Consider the following 14,611-nt stretch of genomic DNA (forward strand, 5'->3'; position numbering starts at 1 on the left):
TGCAGTGACACACTGTGTAGAAAAGTAAATAGTAGTTTAGGGGCCCATAGTACTTCCCTTTGGAACATGGCATGTTATTTCTCCTTTCTGTTACCTTGTTCTTCCATCTTTACAGAAACTTGGCGCTGAGGAAACCTGTTAATCATTAGGCAAGCATGTGGTCAAGAATGATGGTTTGTGGTCAACAAGACTCCAGCAAAAATTCAAGAATTCTTTGGACATACTATTAACAGCATTCACAATAATTAATTGCAGCATTTTGCTCTTGCAATAATAACCATTCATGTATATTTCTACTGACTTTTAGTATTTCAACATATAAAACACCTAACAAATTATCTCTGAAAATGACTATTCAGGTATTAAAAATAATCCCAAATGATATGCCTCATTTGTATAACTGACTTTATTATAGGTATTAAACATGCATTTGTTTAACAAATATTAATCATGAAAAAAATTCAAGAATTCTACTTTAAAAAACCAGTACCCATGACACACCAGAATTCAAGAACTTTAAGACTTCAATACAACTTAATTTTCTTTGATTTTCGGACTGGTCCCCTTCTGCAATTACCTGTGGTTTCTGGAGTTTCCTCTCATAGCCTGTTTTCTGGAAGAACGTTGGCTCCTGCAGTTTACTGAGCCCCACACTACGCTTTAGCTCCAGAGCAACCTGATTTGGCTTCATCGTGTGGAGCGCATCATGGCTTGGTTTGGTCTCATAGTCAATGTCAAACTGTTTCAAGATGAACTCTTCATCAATGTCTGAAATTTCCTGGAAGAATATCACATTGCATGAATTGAGGGCAATCGGTGAAATGCTCCTTGCTTTCTTCTTTAATCTAAGGGAGGTAGTTGGCCATTGCTGGGGAAAGAGGTAGCTTGGGGAGAGGTGGAAAATGCTCAGTCAGCATTTATCGAAGACAAGAAGTGTTTGGGATTTGGAGGGCTTTGTCATTAAAAGACAGCTTAGGACTTTGCAAGAAGCAGTGAGTCCCTGAGGAAAATCACGAGCCTGAGGGAAATTCAGTTTGATCGATAGCAAACTTCTTCAGCACTTTATAGTGGCGGCATCTCTAGAAGTATTTTCCAGACTTGTGTAGATATGGCAGTGTTTTCTCTGCCCATAACTCTGTATAAGGGAAGCTGCCAGGTTCACAGCTCCTGCTGAAGGAGGTGGTTTCAGTCAGCCGCATTCTGTACACAGAACAACCTTCACCATTTCCTTCCCTCAGCTACAGCTGGTGGGAGTAGAGATGGGCACATTAAGAGTAGCTAATCTGTATGCTGAGCGTTTACCTATGATATGGCTCAAGGCTAAAAGATCTTAGACTCCATAGAATCTCACACTGGAGAATAGAAACTGGAAAACACAGAGAACGAAGTCACCAGCAGCTGGCACTGTGACTGGAGTAAAATTTATAGAGAGGAGTCATGAAACAGAGTCAGGGACATAAAGGAACAAGTACAGGCAAAAGGAAGCTAAAGTAATAATGAAGCAGAAATAAAGCAAGCAGAATCAATGAGGTGAAAAATAAACAAACAGAATGGAAGGAAAAGCACAAGCCAGTGCTGTGAAGAAAATCCCGCAGGGTGATGAGACAGGGACCTAGCTCGTGGGATGTCAGTAAAGATGGGAGCTTGGTCACAGGGTCTGAAACTAAAGGCAGTTACCAGAGAAGCTAAGCTCTTATTCTAAGATTCCTTAAGTTTCTTGCCTTGAGACAGGAATCGCCTCCAGCAGCAGGAATAGGAGAAGTGGACTCTGGAAATCAGGCAGTCCACTCTGAACAGATTATGGACAAGCAGTGATTTGGATACCAGGCATACTGGGCGTCGTCTGCTTCGTCCAGCATCCCCGCTCCAGTCACCATCTGAGGAGTCTCTGTCCCTCACTCTCACTCTGTTGCAGTTGGGCTGGACACCCCCACTCTTGGCTTCAGGGTTAGGTGTGCGTCCTGGCCTAGCCAATAAGCATATTCCATCTCCTTAATCATAATGGTTAGTTCAAGCACAAGCACGTGCCCCAAGTTAGTCCAGTGAGAGTAATCCCTGGACTTTTCCCTAATGGAAAAGCACTGCTGTCTTCACACTTAGGTTGCTCGGTTGTAGGATATAAGCTTGGAAATTTTAGTGACGACTTTTGCCATTTCTTGGGGAAATATTGATTGAGAAAGAAGTCCATCTTGCAAGAACCAAGAGATAGGAACAACATCTAAAAATATTTCAGCACCTGGATCAAGCTGTGCCTGAAGTTCCTACTATATCTGGATGCTTTCCTTTTCTCTCTTAAACCAATCTGAATTATATTTCAGTCACTTGCCAATGAAGTAAGCAGCTTGATGTTTAAAAGTACTAAAAAAATACATTGACTAAAACTAACACTCAAAAGATGGGGTGGGGACATGTAATGCAAATCCTAAAGACCTTAAATCCGAGAAAAGCATCAGGTATTTAGACATCTACAGAGACTCAGGAACAGGAATAGGTGACTATATAGGTCTTGGAAGGAGCACAAGGGAAGACCTTGATAACTGAGTCAAAAGTCTGTTTATGTCAGTTTTTTTTTTTTTTTTTTTTTTGAGACAGGGTCTTGCTTTGTTGCCCATGCTGGAGTACAGTGGCATGATGACAGCTCACTGCAGCCTCGATTTCCCAGGCTCTAGCAATCCTCCCACCTCAGCCTCCTGTGTGGGAGGGGCACACCACCATGCCTAGCTAATTTTTATTTATTTATTTTTATTTTTTTAAGACGGAGTCTCACCCTGTTGCCCAGGCTGGAGTGCAGTGGTGCAATCTCTGCTCTCTGCAACCTCTGCCTCCGGGTTCAAACAATTCTCCTGCCTCAGCCTCCTGAGTAGTTGGGATTACAGGTGCACGCCACCACACCCGGCTAATTTTTTTGTATTTTTAGTAGAGACGGGGTTTCACCATGTTGGTCAGGCTGATCTTGAACTCCTGACCTCATGATCCACCCACCTTGGACTCCCAAAGTGCTAGGATTACAGGCGTGAGCCACTGCACCCGGCCTAACTTTCATATTTTTTACAAAAATACAAGAGAGACAAGGTTTTGCCATATTGCCCAGGCTGGTATTAAACTCCTGAGCTCAAGTGATCCACCCACCTCAGTCTCCAAAAGTCCTGGGATTACAGGCATAAGCCACTGTGCCTGGCATGTTAGAACATTTTTGTGTGAAGGTTATAATCAAGGAGTACCTGCCAGAGTACTTCTAGATAAATCTGAGAAAAATGAGTTTAATGAGTGAAAGAGAGAAAAGAAAGTCCTGACATTAAAATGGAAAATAAAAATATGAAACAACTGCAATGATGTGAGATGTGAACATAAACATCCAAATTAGCCACAAGTTTGCAAACTTTCCAGAAATTTCATATACCAGAAATATTTCTATTTATGTATAATAGAAGAAAATGATTCCTTTATGATTTTGAGGATTTGACTTAGATTTTATTCAATACTGTTTTTTAATAAAAGCAACTTTGAGCTTGACATTTAAAAGTAGGTTTAAGTATTACCACTAACTTACAAAAGTAGTAACCCAGTTGCAGAAGTCATTAACTGCTCTGTGAACATTTTCCTGAAGACCAGGACGAGGACCGTTTTCATGGAGCAAATCCATTTTATGTGGCTTTTCTTCATAAAGCCATTGGCTTGCATTTGACACAGAAGTCTGCTTGGAACTAAAGATAATAAGATCATTAAAGAATTACAATATGAGACACAATGAATCCAAATGGATTTCAAACAGTTTTGGAGGCAAAAGGAAATCATAAAGCAAGTATTTGGTTGTTTTGCTTTGTTTTGTTTTTGTTTTTTGTTTTTGAGACGGAGTCTTGTTCTGCCACCCAGGCTGGAGGGCAGTGGCTGGAGTGGAGCGGTGCCCAGGCTTGAGTGCAGTGGCGGCTCGCTGCAAGCTCCGCCTCCCAGGTTCACACCATTCTCCTGCCTCAGCCTCCCGAGTAGCTGAGACCACAGGTGCCCACTACCATGCCCGGCTAATTTTCTGTATTTTTAGTAGAGATGGGGTTTCACCTTGTTAGCCAGGATGGTCTCGATCTCCTGACCTCGTGATCCGCCCGCCTTGGCCTCCCAAAGTGCTGGGATTACAGGCGTGAGCCACCACGCCCGTCCAAAGCAAGTATTTCTGACAGTCTCTTGCAAGCTCACATACAAATTATATTTTAATTTTTCAAAGAGCACATTCTCATTACCAATATCATAAAGACAAGTATATCATGATTACTTATAATAATTAAAACTTATATAGCATTTTACCATTATAAGTTGATTTTTAAAATTTTGAGTACCATTTATTAAAACATGTACTGGGTAAAAGCCCAAATTACTGTGCTTGAAGTCTATCAAAGCCTCAGGTAACCTTGACAAGTAGGAGTCATCCTTGACTTCTCTATCATTCCTAAAATCCAGCTCAGTTAAAGTCTGGCAGATTGTAACTGTCTCCTTCCCTCTGGACTGCAGCAAAATGCTAGTGTCTCTGCATCATCAACTCCTATGGCTCCCCCAACCTTCAACCCCCAATCCATTCCCTACACTGCAGCCCAAGCAGTCATTTCAAAATGTAACTCTGGACATATCAAATCAGCCACCCTTCATCACCATCAATAGCTTCTTTATAAAAATTGAAATATAATTCATCCACCATGAAATTCATAAAATGTACCACTTCAAAAGTGTTTGAGAGTACCCTTTTATATTCACAAAGTTGTGCAACCACCACCACTATCTTATTCCAGAACACTTTTATTGCCCTGAAAGAAACCCTGTAGCCATTAATAATCACTCACCATTTCCCCACTTCCCTTGTTCCTTCCTGGCAACAACTAACCTACCTTTCTGTCTCTGTAGATTTGTCTATACCGGATATTTCATCTGAATGGAACCATGCAACATGTAGTCTTTTGTGTCTGGCTTCTCTCAATTAGCATCATGTTTTCAAGGCTCATCCATGTTGTAGCACGTATTAGTAGTTTATTTCTTTTTGTGGCCAATATTCCATTGTCTACATAGACCACTTTTTGTTTATCCGTTCACAAACATATGCAGGTGGTGGACATTTGGGCTGTTGCCACTTTATGCCTGTTAAGGACAATGCTGCTATGGACATTCATGAACAAGCTTTTGTGTTCAACAGCCTCTTGCTATTCCTCCAATAAAGACTTAAATCTTGACACAACCTCTAAGGCTCTGCATGGCCTAGCTCTCCAGGTTCTTTGGGACCCACCGCCCTTTTTCACTCTCTGAACTCCAGCCAATATGGCCTTCTCTCAGTTCTGTGAATTCATGCTGCTCCCTCCAGCCATTAGGCCTTTGCTTGAGCTGTTCCACCTGACTGCAATGCTGTCACCATTTCCTTATCCCCTTCAAGTCTCAACATACATGTGCCTTCCTCGGGGAGGCATCCCCACAGGCTGTCCCCTGAGCCTACTTTTTATTCATAGCCCCTGTACCTTTTATTCATAACACTCATATTAATTTATCCATCCATTAATTCAACAAATATTCAGTAAGCATCAACTATGTGCCAGGCATTAGAATTGAAATGTAAATAAAGTTAAGCCCCTGTCCTCATAGAGTACACAATTGAATAAGAGAGACAGATAGTAAACAAACATATGCCAGGTGATTATAAGTGATATAGAGAAAGCAAAATAGGACAGGAGGGATGGAGAGTGGTGGTAGGGAGCATTTTATTTATACAGAGAAGTTGTCTCTATTAAAGTAATATTTGACCAAAGACCCAAAAGAAGAAAGGGGTCAAACCATGTAAATGTCAAGTCATGCAGATAACAGACAGAAAAGAATGGTATATGGAAAGACCTGAGCTGGGAGCGTGCTGAGCATGTTTGAAGAATACAAAGTCCCATGGAGAGGAGTAAAGAGTAGAACAGCAGAGGATGAGGCTTGAGAGGTGACAGGGACCTAATCATATAGTACTTTGAAGGCAGCTGTAAGGACTTTGGATTTTTCTCAGAAAAATAAGCAACTGGAGAATCTCAAGCACTGGAATGACATGACTTGACTTATGTTTTTAAAAAGATTATGTCAGCTACTGTGTGACAGACTTGAGAGAGGGGGTTTGGGTGGAGGTCACGAGACCAGTTAGTAAGCTATTGCAATAATCCAGGCAAGAGGTGATGGAATCTTGGAATAGACTGGTAGTAGTGGAGAAGGTGAGATTCTGGATACATTTCAAAAGTAAAACCATTATCATTCGCCAGCAGATTGCAACTATTGTTCCAGAAAAAACTGGAAAGATGGGGTTCCTATTTACTGAACTGGGGAAGACAGAAGTAGGAATAAGTTTAGGGGAGAAAACAAGAGTTCAGTTTTGGGTTTGTCTAGTCGGAGATTCCAATTATACATCCAAGGACAAATATTGAATTAACCATATACAGATGGACCAGAGGAGGTCACTTGGTTGTGAGTAAATGTGCTGAAAAGCCATCAAAGACCAAAGTACTTCAAGGCTAAAAGGTAAAGAGTGGCCAGTAAAAGATGACTACGGAGAGGTCCATGAAAGAGGGATGTTCCAGAAGCCAAGTAAAGAAAGTGCTAGGAGAAAGAGGACATAATCAATTACGTCAATTGCTACTATGTCAAGTATGGTGATCCCTGCGAGCCGATTAAGTAACATAGAGGTCAATGGTGACCTTGGCTAAGGTCAGGTTCAGTGGAGTGGTAGAGATAAGAGCCTGATTGCTGTTCGGAGAGAAAAAGACTGAGTGAGTATGAATGCCTCTTTCAAAAAATTTTGCTCTAAAGGAAAGGAGAGATTATCTGGTGAGGCGGAGTTGGTGTCACTTGCATCCTGCCAGGACCTGGAGGTGTTCATCAACCTGGAGGTTCATCAAATATATGTTCAAGAATTTTTAATCTCCAGCCATGCTTCCCTCTGTCCCCTCTGAGAGGTCACACTGAGTGGGACTGAACATTCTAACCCTCTAATCACTTGGTCTTTCTGGTGACCAGCCACATTCTAAGACAATCTAGGTGCCCCAACCTGAGCACCTCATTAGCATAAACTCTCCAGTGACTAAAAGGGGCTCCTTATGAATAACAAAAACATTCCTGTCACTCAGGAAATCCCAAGGGATTTAGGAGCCCTGTGTCAGTAACTGGGGACAAAGACCAAGTATATTTATTATATCACAGATCCCTTCATACAACATTCCTCTCGCTCCCCCACCCAAGTTTTGAGCAACCTGAAAAACAATATGGAGAGCAAAGACAATAGCCAAAATATCCCCTTCACTGCTAACAGCAGCCATGATAGACGACATGGCTTTAGGTCCAAGAGGACTTGCTAACTGACACCCAGAAACTGGCAAAGACTTCCACCCAGTCTCCTGCAGGGCTGGACAAGGACAGTCCTCCCCTCTAGAATGGGGAAGCAAGGAGAAATTATGCTTCCCATGGGCCATCTTGCTCCTCATGGAAGAAAGGCAAAACTGAGAGAAGCACATCCAGTTACCCTTCCTATTTTTACCAAGTGGTGGACTGAAGAGCCAGAAATGTCCTAAGAGTAGAGTTCCTCTCACCTTGTGTCTTCCCCTAAAAAACATATACAATGTAATGCAGTGGATTCTCTCTAAATCCACCTCCATGTGGGTAATGTGTGTGACCAACAAAGCTCTACATGGCCCCCACAAAACACACTGACCTGGTCCACACCCCTCTAAGTGTCTGGGTACTGTGGATAGGCTGCTCTCTAGTTCACCATACTCTTCAGCACCCATCAGTGAGGTCTTTAATTTCAAAAGTCATATGTAGGCCTGACCCAGTGGCTCATGCCTGTAATCTCCACACTTTGGAAGGCAGAGGTGGGCAGATCACTTGAGGCCAGGAGTTCAAGACTAGACTGGCCAACATGAGGAAACCTCATCTCTACCAAAAACACAAAGATTAGCCAGGTGTGGTGGTGAGCACCTATAGTCCCAGTTACTTGGAAGGCTGAGGCATAAGAATCGCTGGAACCCAAGAGGTAGAGGTTGCAGTGAGCCAAGATGGTGCCACTGCTCTCCAGCCTGGGTGACAGAGCAAAACTCTGTCTCAAAAACAAACAAAAAAACATGTGTATCCCAAATCTATTTGTGTCCAGTATGCTTATCACTGCATTTATGTTATTTAATTAAATATTATATTGACTGGGGAATCAAGAATGTGTTACAAAAGGGAGATGCTTTCGTTAAGCTTAATGCTTTGAGAAGTGTCAATGAAGGTAGTATTACAGGTATGGTTTAAGAAAAAAAGATGGGTGGAAACTCCAAGCAGTAGACCTATACTCAGAAAAAAGGCTTAGGTCAGGCATGGTGGTACATACCTGAAGTCCTAGCTGTTCAGGAGGCTGAGGTAGGAGGATCATTTGAGTCCAGAACTCAAGGCTGCAGTGAGTTGTGATCTCTTCACTGCCCTCTAGCCGTAACATTTCTTGGGGTACAAAGGATGAAACCCCAAAACTATGGTGCTTTGGTATGCTGAGCACTTTTAAATTAAAGGAAATTGGAAAGCTGTAGAAGCTGCCTCAAAATCAAGGATTTTCTGACTTTCACTGTTTCTACCCCTCAAGCATAGGGAGGGACTCTCTCTGGAATTTCCTTATAGACACCTGTGTCTGCATCGTTGCTGGATAAATCACATCCATTGAAGAAATAAGCACTATTTAGAGTGGTACCTAGGACTCCTTTCCCTCTTCCTTGGGAACTTAGTTATATTTTCTTCATTAGAATTATTCTAAAGATGAGAAACTTTAAGAAGGTAATTCCTAGAATGTTTCATCAGGTGACAGCAATGATCAAAGGGTTAAGAACAATACTCACGGTCCCAGGTAGACTTGGGTAGAACGTTTTTTAAAAAGCTTTGTGGGTTCTTTCATTCCTTTCCTGGTGTCCTGACAATAAGCCCATGTGTCCTCCAGCTTCCGGTCAGGATCGAGCACTTCCAGCACCTTTAATAAGAGCTACAAACAGAAAATAGTCTTAGAGGAGAAGAAAAATGTGCTGAAGAAGGGAGTCCCCATTCTACAACAAAACAGACACACTTGCCCTTCACTTTTCCTTTTCAACCCATCAGTACTGTTCACCAACTTCCATACCAAGTATTATGCTGGGTGCTATGGATAGATTAGGACCATATCGCAAAAGACATAATCTCAAATGTTAAAATCCTGAAAGATGATAATCCCTTAAGTCTAAAATCCTCAAAATCGCAATCCCAAAAATTAAAATTCCAAAACTATAATTCTGGAAAAAAAATTGTAAAAAAAATTATTTTAAAGGCACTTAAATTTTTAAATGGAGATTTATTTGAGAAATGTAAAAATGAGAGAACACTTCATTGGCCATTTTACACAATGAATTGGGCAAAAACAATATACATATTTTTGCAAGCATAAACAGTCAGGTATACTAGCAAAAGTCACATGGGTATAATATGAGCAGGGAAACCATATTCATAAAGAAATAGCTCAAAAAGTGATATGTATAAATGCATATCACTATGTTTGGCAATTGTGTGCACTCTGCTTTATAATTTCAGTCATCTGAAATACAGCAATGTACAACCTAAGCCTTTTGACAAAATCAATCAAAAAGCATGATGGGGCCAGGCACAGTGGCTAAGACATATAATCTCAGTGCTCTGGGAAGCTGACGCAGGAAGATGGCATGAGGCCAGGAGCTTGAGACCAGCCTGGGCAACACAGCAAGATCCCTGTCTCTATTTAAAAAAAATTTAAATTAGCCAGGCGTGATGGTGCACTCCTGTAATCCTAGATACTTGGAGGCTAAGGTAAGAGGATCCCTTGAGCTCAGGAGTTTGAGGTAAGAGTGAACTATAATTGCACCACTGCACTCCAGCTTGGGCAACAGAATGAGAACCTGTCTCAAAATCACAAGCAAAAAACAACCATTGTGGGACACCACTCTATGCGCAGTTACCCAAAGAACCAAGATATCAAGAAATATTATCTTTCACAAATACAGATGAACAAAAAGGACATCTCTTCATTCATTGATGAAGTTTCAATGTTGTTATGTAAATCCACAATGCTTACACACAAAGTCAGTGTTGTGACAATGCATTTTCATGAAGTCAAATTTGCAAAAAATGCATGAAATGAATTAGAACTCTATAAAAGTTTTTACACAATGTGTATCTCCAGCATTAAAATTGATGCAAAGATGAAACACATAATATAGTGAATTGTAAAAAATAACACTTACAATTTAAAATAGTGTGGGGGGCACTAAAAAAAAGCTAATAAGGAAATTCAACATGTTAAAAACATGTATGAGATAGATTATGGGCAATTACACAGAGGTAGCCCATAAGAACTGGCAGGCATTTATGATCGTTAACTATATTTTGAAGACTTGCATCATAGTAAATAGTTGCTTTTTTTCTTTTAGGGCTCTCCTTGGAGAATACGTTCATATTCATTTTCTACATGCACTGCTCTTTTTAAAATTATTCTGTGATTCAATATATACTCACATGAGTATTCCCTATTACATTTTCCCCTTTTCTGTGCCATACTTCTATGTTGTTCTGGGTATAGGGAAATCCATTCCACACGTGCTCATATACAGACACCAAAGTTGGCAGAAACAATACTGATGATTCAATAGCAACAACATCTTATCTTATGTATCCTATAATTATTTTTGAACTAGTCAGTAAAATCACGATCTCTTCGGGCAGATGCAGCTTTATTAAACGCTCCTGGAATTTCAGCAGCTGTAAGGAATGCTAATGCAAACAAATGACGCTTTTTTCATGTTTAGTTTTTTCCTTTAAAAAAACCTTTTTATTTTATCTTTTAATTTTTTATTATAGATTCAGGGGGTACATGTGCAGGTATGTTACATGAGTATGTTGTGTAATACTGGGGTTTGGATTTCTAGTGAACCCGTCACCCAAATAGTGAACATAGTACCCCATAGGTAGTTTTTTAATCCTCAACACCTTCCCAACCCCCCTTTTTGGAGGCCCCAGTGTCTATTCTCTCCATCTTTATGACCATGTATACCCATTGTTAAGCTCCCACTTATAAGTGATAACACATGGTATTTGATTTTCTGATTCTGAGTTATTTCACTTCGGATAATGGCCTCCAGTTCCATCCACGTTGCTACAATAGACATGATTTCATTCTTTTTATGGCTGCATAGTATTCTGTGGTGTATACATACCACATTATCTTTACCCAATCCATCACTGATGGACACTTAGGTTGATTTCATGACTTTGCTATTGTAATAGTGTTGCGATAAATGTATGAGTGAAGGTGTCTTTTTGATAAAACAATTTCTTTTCCTTTGGGTAGATACCCAGTAGTGGAAATGCTGGGTTGAATGGTAGTTCTATTTTTAGCTCCTTGAGAAATTTCCATCTTGTTTTCCACAGAGGTTGAGCTAACTTACATTCCCATCAACAGTGTATAAGCATCCTCTTTTCTCTGCATCCTTGCCAATATCTGTTATTTTATTTCAATAATAGCTATTCTGACTGATATGAGATGGTATCTCATTGTGGTTTTAATCGGCTTTTCTCTGATGATGAGTGATGTTGAGCACTTCTTCATATGTTTGTTGGCTGCTTGTATGTCTTCTTTTGAGAAGTGGCTGTTCATGTCCTTTGTGTGAAAAAAGACAGGGTCTCACACTCTGTCACCCAGGCTGAAGTGCAATGGTGCAATCACTGTAGCCTTAAACCTCCTGGGGAGACTTCCCAGCTTTGCCTATTTTTTAATGGAATTGTTTTTTCTTGTTGAATTGTTTAAGTTCCTTATAAATTCTAGACATTAGTCCTTTGTCACATGTATAGTTTACAAATATTTTCTCCCATTCAGCAGGCTGTCTGTTTACTGTATTGATAGTTTCTTTTGCAGTGCAAAGTTCTTTAGCTTAATTTTCATTTGTCTATTTTTGTTTTTGTTGCATTTGTTTTTGAGGTCTTAGTCGTAAATTCTTTGCCTCAGTCAATGTCCAGAAGAGTTTTTTGTAGGTTTTCTTCTAGAATTTGTATAGCTTCAGGTCTTACATTTAAGTCTTTAGTCCATCTTGAGTTAATTTTTGTATATGGTGAGACAAGGGGACACAGTTTCACTCTTGTGCATATAGCTAGCCAGTTTTCCCAGCACCATTTATTGAATAGGGTGTCCTTTTTCCATTGTTTGTTTTTCTCAAGTTTGTCAAAGATCAGCTGGTTGTAGGTGTGTGGCTTTAATTCTGGGTTCTCTATTCTGTTCCATTAATCTATGGGCATGTTTTTGTATCCATATTATGCTGTTTTCATTACTGTAGCCTTGCAGTATAGTTTGAAGTTGGGTAACATGATGACTCCAGCTTTGTTCTTTTTGCTTAGGATTAATTTGGCTAATCAGACACTTTTTTGATTCTGTATGAATTTTAGAATTGTTTTTTCTAATTATTTGAAAAATTATGTTGGTAATTTTATAAGAATGGCAGTGAATCTGTAGATTGCTTTGGATAGTATGGTCATTTTAACACATTGATTCTTCCTTTACATGAACATGGAATGTTTTTCTATTTGTTAGCATCATTTATGATTTCTTTCATCAGTGTTTTGTAGTTCCCCTTGTGGAGGTCTTTCACTTCCTTCGTTAAATGTATTCCTAGGTATTTTAGTTTTTTGTGGCAATTGTAAATGATACTGAGTTCTTGTTTCTCAGCTTCAGTATTGATAATGTATAGAGACACAACTGATTTTTTAACATTAATTTTGTATCCTGAAACTTTACTGAAGTCGTTTATCAAGTCTAGAAGTCTTTTGGATGAATCTTTAAGGTTTTCTGGGTGTAGGATCATGAAATGATTCATTTTTAAACTCAAGTTTCTGCCATTGCCTAATCACATGGCCAATCCATTCATCTGAATTTCTGCCACATGTGTTGGACTACATGAAAAAAAAAAAAACTTTATTGATAACTCTTTCAGGTTCACTTTTAGAAGCTTTGATTACACTTAATTCCAAACCTGTCATTTTGGTTTGGGAGTGCAAAGACATCCATTTTCTTCTGCACAGTCCACCAAATCTCCAAATAAGTGATTATAAAATACTTCATTTGTTTCCAGTCATTAACATATAAAGAAGCAGATAAGTTTTAGAATTTCCAGATCCAACAGGGGCATGAATTGTATATCATTGATTTTAAAAAGTGGGGACAGTCTTGAAAGTGCCATCCAATAGCCAAAGTGAAACATGCACTAGTTTTTCTATGTTAGATTTAGTGGTAAATATAAGAAGTCTATCTTTCTTGACAGTCAAATCTTTAACCAAGAATAGTTCACCATTTTAGATGGTTATAACACTGGAGGAATCTCAATATCAGCAAATGTCTGGTTCAGAAGGTTGCTGAGCTTGTCAAATTCTTTTAATTCTCTGACAAAGGGTGTCACATGCTTGAAGGCAAGGATGGTGTTATATGTGAAGGGGCATAAATTATACACAATCAAATAATTTGGCAGAGGAGAGCTCTTGTATTTTTCACCTGCATTTTCACTTACTCTATGATCTTTGAAGCACTGAAACACTGAGGGCAGATCTTCCCGACCTGCTCCACTCAGACTCACATACTAATCTCCTCTGGAGACATCCTCACAGACACATCCAAAATAACACTTTACCATGTTTCTGGGAATTCCTTAATCCAGTCAAACTGACATCTAAAATTAAGTCCACAAGTCCACCTCTTGTCAGGTTGGCACTCATACTCATCTCCTTAAACCATATTTAATTTCCAAATAAAGACAATAGCAAGGTAATAGGTCCACCTACCACGATGCAACTATCCAGCATACAACCAAAAACACACTAATCCCTTCCCCAGAATTTGGCTTTCAGGATTTCAACATTCAGGAATTTAATCTTTCAGGATTGTGATTTGTGGGATTTTAGACTTTGGAGATCTCAACATTCACGATTATGAGATTGGGGACTATGTCTTTTGGGATTATAATCAGCACCACTTGGATAAACCTCCCATCACCTAGACACTGAGTATACAGCTTTTTACTAAAGTTCTACTTCCTATAGAATAGAATATGTCTCTGGGCCTACCCCAGTCCCCAAACGCCCCACTAAGTGAAGCACCTCTAAAGGATTTCTGTGGTTTTTGACTGCCCACTATCTACTTTCCCTCTCATGAATATCTGGATTTTTCCTTGGAGAACCACCTCTCTGCTCTCAACCTGTATGGTCTGAATTAGCCCGACCCCAACCTCACTCCTAACGCAGAACAATCAGAACCACAGTGACTGACTCTGGAATAGACACATGATTGAAGTTGGATCCATGAAAATTAGGCTATCGAATTTTTCTGGGATCACGTAAAAAGGTGTGTTCTCTTTCTGCTGGGGTTGCTAAATGGGTAGGGCTTAAACTTGGATCTTCTGATGACCACCTTAGCACCATAAGAGATCCTGCTTCAGCAGAAAGCCAACACATGTACTTGGGGAGGTCACACATGGAAATAAGCACCACAATCCCAAGCCATGCCCATGTGCCATCTGAGATGTGGAAATAATCTCTTTGTCAGGGACTCAGA

The 14,611-nt window shown here is 39.9% G+C and overlaps 1 protein-coding gene across 6 annotated transcripts in view; it reads right to left on the minus strand.

Moving 5' to 3' along the window:
• Window positions 1-14,611, minus strand: part of FAM47E (family with sequence similarity 47 member E) — a 69,222-nt gene that overhangs the window by 10,514 nt on the left and 44,097 nt on the right. For 5 of the 6 annotated variants that reach the window (XM_074039855.1, XM_074039856.1, XM_074039854.1 and 2 more), the window contains 3 exons: window positions 8,862-9,001; window positions 3,551-3,704; window positions 578-778 (listed from right to left, as the gene is read on the minus strand). In XM_074039855.1, the coding sequence (XP_073895956.1) occupies window positions 578-778; window positions 3,551-3,704; window positions 8,862-8,917 (411 nt within the window). In that variant the 5' untranslated portion in view covers window positions 8,918-9,001. Of the gene's footprint in view, window positions 1-94; window positions 136-577; window positions 779-3,550; window positions 3,705-8,861; window positions 9,002-14,611 lie in introns of all 6 variants that reach the window. The other variant, XR_012434858.1, reaches the window with a different exon arrangement.

This window comes from Macaca fascicularis, chromosome 5 (genome assembly GCF_037993035.2).
Source record: "Macaca fascicularis isolate 582-1 chromosome 5, T2T-MFA8v1.1".
NCBI classification, from domain to species: Eukaryota; Metazoa; Chordata; class Mammalia; order Primates; family Cercopithecidae; genus Macaca; species Macaca fascicularis.